The sequence below is a fragment of the Acyrthosiphon pisum genome, chromosome X (assembly GCF_005508785.2).
Source record: "Acyrthosiphon pisum isolate AL4f chromosome X, pea_aphid_22Mar2018_4r6ur, whole genome shotgun sequence".
In the NCBI taxonomy this organism is placed as follows: Eukaryota; Metazoa; Arthropoda; class Insecta; order Hemiptera; family Aphididae; genus Acyrthosiphon; species Acyrthosiphon pisum.
Window position 1 is genome coordinate 21581472 of NC_042493.1, and position 6335 is coordinate 21587806.

Here is a 6335-nt window from a genome sequence, read left to right on the forward strand (position 1 = left end):
TATGAGTACTTAAAGATGTATAAACAATTTACAATTTTAAAATACTCATAGCTTGCTTTAAAATTAAAATATAATAAAAAGCCCATGAGGTTGTCTAGATAATAATCTTACCATTACATTTTATAAGAGGCCAATTCACTCTAATTTTTAAACCAACGGAGCTACACGTGTTCTGCTGAGCGTAGAGTTTGCTATGTTATGCACTTGTTAGACGGAGACAATACATGCGGGTATAACATCCTCTTAAACAGAGTATAGTATATATCCAATAGAATAGCATAGGCCTATACTGTACTTTACAAATACATATTAACTACAAAATATTTATTTAAACAAGCCAAAAATGTATTTTTATCATTTGAATATTGTTTTAATTCCATCTCAAAGTATATTTTTATAAATAGTTGATAATATTGTTGAATGACCGGGTCCTGATTGTGTTAATTATATTAGTTCAATATTCTCCAATTATTGTGTATTAAATGAGACACATATTTTAATACATTGTGCAATTAAATTATACTCGCATGGTAGTAATTTTTAAATTTAAAAAAATACGTATGATTTGTATTATTTTTACCTTGTATCTATTAATAACACAAGTTACTCCTAAAAAATATAGGCAATAGTTACTTTTAAAAGTGTGGCTAATTACAAGATACAGGTTACATATTATTTAGTAACTGACCAGCCTATGATTAGTCCATGTATTTTAAATTATATTTATAGTACTTTTAAACTTAAATCATAGTTTTGTAATAAATAATAAACACACTTAACTGATTAGTTGATAAGTCTAGTAAAAATATTTAAATCAAGTCTCATACATGGAATTTAACCGTAAGTTATTTTACTATTAATGTTTTTCTATGTTTATTTAAAATATTTTTTTAACTCAGTGATTATTCATATCTGTTTAATATAGTTAAGATTAAAAAAAAGTAAATTAATATTGTACTTATTGTTGATCTTATATTATTATTGTATATTGTATAATACAATTTTTTACTTCTTGAAATTTTTTTTATATATGCCTTAGCTTATAGTCCAGTAACTATAACTGACTAATATTTGTATGGTATAGAATTTATAATAAGTTGAACTGTATGTTATTAAAATATCTGGGTTTAATATAATATATTACTTCATCAAATATAATTTTAATTAATAATGTATTGGGATATTTATATCTTTTTTATTCTTTTTTTTTCAGAATGCCCAATTTATATAATCGGTTTAATGCATGATCCAAACATTCGAGTTCGTAAGATGAGCAACTACTGTCTTGATATTATTAAGGTTAAATGAATCTCAATTATTTTATTGCACTAAAAAATAGTATTTTTTTTTTTTTTTATAAAGAAATCTAATACTATTACCCTCTGAATTGTGTTATGCTAAATAAATTATTAATTTTTATCATATCTTTATTTTTTATTTACTTTTAGAATCATACTTGAATGTTAAGAAGTTGTAGGCGCACCATTTGTTATCTTTCTCTGACCCACGCTCAATCAAATTTAAGTTTGGCAGAATCGACCATGTGTTGTTACTTTAAATATTAGAGAGATTTTACATATTATCAAACTTTAAGTTAAGAACATTACCGGTGTTGACTTTTTTATAAAATTTTAATTTTTATGCAATTTTTAATTATTTTTATAGTATGATAATTTACACTCTCATAACTTACATAATATTTAAATATCATAAAATGGCCAACGTAGCAACACAGGCAATGTTTGAATATGGCTGAATTATTTTGCTAATATTAATATTATGTTCATGGGTTACAGAGAGAAAACAAATAGTGTGCTGACATCCTCTTAAATATAATATTTATATTTTATTCAAGTTTGCTAAAAAAACATAGCACAGTGAAAGAATAAAAAAAAACCTTTATCAATACATGAATAATACTCATTATGTTTTGTGACAATTAATTAACTATAGTTATAGATTTAAAATATAACTAAATAAATAAATAATTTTTTATGCATTTATTATACATTAAAGAACAAATTAAAATAATATGTACAATATGCTAAGATAATAATATTACTTTTAAAAAATGTTGAATAGAAATTATATCCTATTATATAATATTTTTAAGGAGTTTGATGAAACGTGGACCAAAAAAATAAGGGCTGCAAAGTTTTGCTGGTTTAATGCCTATTGGTTAAATATGATGAAAAATGAATGTGATGTGCCAAGTATAAAACCTAAATATGACACTAATAACGAAATAAATTTGTACAGTTATGTACATCAAGCAATATTGATGCCCGAAGATGGTAAAAATTTTTTAATGCTGTTTTATGTTTACTTTATATAAATGTACATTTTTATGTGTGTTTTGTAGATTTTATGTATGATAAAGATGATAATATTGAGATAATGTCGACAAAATCACACACTAACAGTAGTCGGCCAGAAAGCAGAAATCTAGAAGATAGGTTTGTAATTATTATTTTAAGAATTCCATTTATCTACTATAAATTATTGGTTTTTAATAGATTTGACTACGAGCTTGATGCATTCAATGAAGAGCAGTACAACAATGATAATTATGATGATGATATGACAAGTATAGGTGGACATTTGATGCAAAAATTTACTAACAACATTATTCATTTTACAGATTAATTTTCCTATTTATTCTATTTTGTTATGTTACCACATTTCACTATATTTATATTATAATTTATTATTACAAACATAACATTAATAACCATCTAATTTAGTGGAGAAGTCTAAAAAGTAACAAACTACTAAATATGTAATTTCACATTATTTTGCATAAATTAATATTTAATTATATAGATAATAAAATAATTACTTTAACAATATCATAATAATATTTATGTCAAATAATTTCCACAGAAAATAATAATTTTCTTTTATTATGAATACTATTAATATTATGATTTTAACCCTAGAGTACACGCTGAACTGTCTAAAAGACCGGGTTTTTAGACATTTGTTCATTATTTTAAGAATTCAAAATATTTATATAATCTAACCTAATTACCTTCAAATTAGGTGATAAACTAAAATTAGATACAACTTCCAATTGTATACGATCTGATGTCAGTAATATTGAAGTTTTCAAAATTCATTACCTACCTATTAAAAATACCGTCTAAAAGACCATGTATGTGATAGACTGACATTCAATTTAATTTTATGAAAACCATGGGTTATTTTTAATTGTGTTTCCTTATAATTGCTGGTGGATAAAACAATATCGATCTCATTTATAATTACTAAACAATTTATTGAGTTTTAATTGAAATATTTCAATTTTCGGTCAAAAACACACTGTGCGTGTATTCTCTTGAATATTTTTCATGCATGTAATTTAGGGTTGATAACCTTAAATTGGTTTTTATTGGCCATCAGATAAAAACTAGAAACTTTTTAGTTTATCTTATAAACACTATAATAAAAGCAAAATGTTGTGTTAAATTTTAATATTGTAAGAAAGTAAATACGTATATCCATTGATTGTAATTTTGTTATTGTAAACATAGGAATTATTTACTCTTTAATTGTTACAATTGTACATGGACTGTATTCAAATCTACAGAATTATCCGCCCCAGTTATTTTTATTATTGGTGTTGACAGTCAATCATTAATATTATTAAATTTGACATAAAAAAATATTATAAATATTCTGGTACTATTACTAATCAAAAAGTATAAAAAGGTTGGCAGCTCAAAAAAAGCTCAATGGCAGTGAATAAATATATTATTATAAAATTATTTTTATATCCGTTTTTAATAATTCTTCGGTCTACTGTATATTCAAAATAAAATATTATGTGTAATTTATCTAGTTAAATAAATATTATATGATATTTTTGATAAGTTTTTGTACCATTCAGAAATTTTTATAATAATAAAAATTATTATTATTATTATTATTATTAAAAAAAAATGTGTTTTCAAACAATATTTTAATTTGGAATTGGATATTAAATAATTTGAGTACATTAGTTAGGACCATTCAGAACAATGTAGTACATTTTCACATTTTATAATAAACACATAATATTATATAATAATTGTAATCACTTCAAATTTAAAATAGTTATCATCTATCTTTTTTAGTATTTTATACCTTGATTTATATTTTGTATAAAAACTCCACTGAATTAATTTGGTAGTTTTGTGTTACCTATTATTTTTGTAAAAAAATCTTTATTTTAACATTTATTTAATTTACATTTATAAAAAATGCTTTTTTACTATGTTTGCAAACGTTTATAACAAAATTAATTTCAAATTTTGCCAGTTTATAATAGTTGTATAATTATATAATGTGTCCCATGAAAAAGTAACTGGCTAGCGTCATATAATAGTATATCTTAAGTTATGAAAAAAAAACTTTTAAAGGATGGGTGTAACGTTTTTATTTTTTTAGTTATGAGCTAATAAATTTTTTTTAAATAAAACCAAACTACCACACATGTATCTTCAAAGCTTTTTACCGTAATTATTATTTTTATTTTAAAGCAATTTTATTATGTTATAAATTAACATACACAATAATACCAAAAATGCACTTATTGTTTTTATTAAATTAAAAGAAGTAAAAAAAAAAATTAATATTTTTGAAAGGAATCGTGTATTTCTACAATTTTTATTTTTATTTTATTATTCTACAGAATAACACCTAAAATACCTTAAACATCTTGTTTTCCTACATTTTACCTCTTTGGAAGTACATGTCTCATTAAAGTCACGTTTAGCAGCGGTATCGCTCAGAAATTATGGAAAATATGACTGTAGAAAATAAGGTGTTATTTGGAGTTATTCATGATTTCCTTCATAAAATGCTATTTTTTTATTTAATAATATTGATTTGTACATTTCGGGTTTAAATAGTATTGATATATTAGTTGATAGCACAATAAAAAAGTTTTAAAATAAAAAAATTTACGGTAAAAAGTTTAAAAGTTTTGAAGATACATCAGCAAATGTGTGGTAAGTTTGGTTATGTTTAAATAAAGTTTAAATTGCTCATAACTAAAAAAATTAAAAAGTTAGATCCACCCTTTAAATGGGTTTTTTTTTCATAGTTATACTATCATATGATGCCAGCCGGTCACTAAATTAATTATTGGCCAGTCATATTTATATTAGTATTTCAATCAAAAATTGGTAAAAAATATATTTTTGATCTATGTTTAGATAAGTAAATTATAAGTTAATATAAGTTGATATAAGTTAATTTACTATAGTCGGGAGAATGAAAAGTGGCCGCTGGTGATATGTTAGCAATCCTTTTTTCTTCGGAAAGCACCGAGTACTAAAAATCATATACAACATCATTCTATAATACATTTGTATTAGGTAATTATATCTAAATCTAATATTTCTAAATGCGCGCTCTGCAAAACCATCACAGAAATTCACCATCAGAAGTGTGCGAATCAGCGGCCACTTTTCATTCTCTCGACTATAATTATTTATGTTAATACTCATTTTCTTAAATGATAATTATCAATTTTATTTTAATTTTTAAAGTTATACCTATAAAAAAACCAAAGAAAAATTATTATTGTTATTTTTTGTTTGTTTTATGAGTTTATTCTAATTAAAATATGAGTCTCAACTCATAAGTATCTTAAAATACATTCCTTTTAAACTTACATATTCACAGTATTATTATGATTAACTGCACTATCTACCTACTTATTTTGTATACTTTCTTTGTCTCCATATTTTTGTTTCTGTTCATTTTATTTTATCTAATACAATAATTGTATTTATTATTATTATTTTATTTAAGATTATATTTATTGGTTTCTAGTGCTCTTTTAACATATTTTTTATTCCATACAAATGTTTTAATTAATAATGTAACAAAATAAATAGTTATATGAAACATCAGAGTATATAACATCTATTTCTGTTTTATAAAACTATAATGTACCTAACTAATTATGTATAACTTATTATTTATTATATGTGTTTTTTTTTTATTCTACCCTAATTACACAATACCATAGCTCATGTTTGTTACCTATGTTAAAAATAAATTAATACAGATGCGCACAAAATTAGTGTACCTAAACATAAATATAAGCTTAATAATTGTGTTCTTTCTGCCTATTAAAATATTTAAGTAAATTAACTTGAACCTATTTACATAATGTAGATTTATTTTGTTGAATGAAAGTGGTATAAAATTAAATTTGTACTTGAGTACCTTATATACCTATTACATTTCTTTTAAATTTCAAGTGTACGTTTATTCGTTTATGATTTACACAGTATATCAAAAACCAATTGATGAGATTTCATTTGATCAGTGGAATAATATCC

General features: G+C 23.0%; 1 protein-coding gene across 2 annotated transcripts in view; it reads left to right on the forward strand.

Annotated features, from left to right (window-relative positions):
* Positions 1-3074, forward strand: part of LOC100164381 (kinesin-associated protein 3) — a 14242-nt gene extending 11168 nt beyond the window's left edge. Inside the window, exons 16-19 of one of the 2 annotated variants that reach the window (XM_008183121.3) lie at positions 1214-1299; positions 2114-2294; positions 2363-2456; positions 2517-3074. In XM_008183121.3, the coding sequence (XP_008181343.2) occupies positions 1214-1299; positions 2114-2294; positions 2363-2456; positions 2517-2646 (491 nt within the window). In that variant the 3' untranslated portion in view covers positions 2647-3074. The remainder of the gene's footprint in view (positions 1-1213; positions 1300-2113; positions 2295-2362; positions 2457-2516) is intronic. The other variant, XM_016803209.2, reaches the window with a different exon arrangement.
* Positions 3075-6335: the final 3261 nt, after the last annotated feature.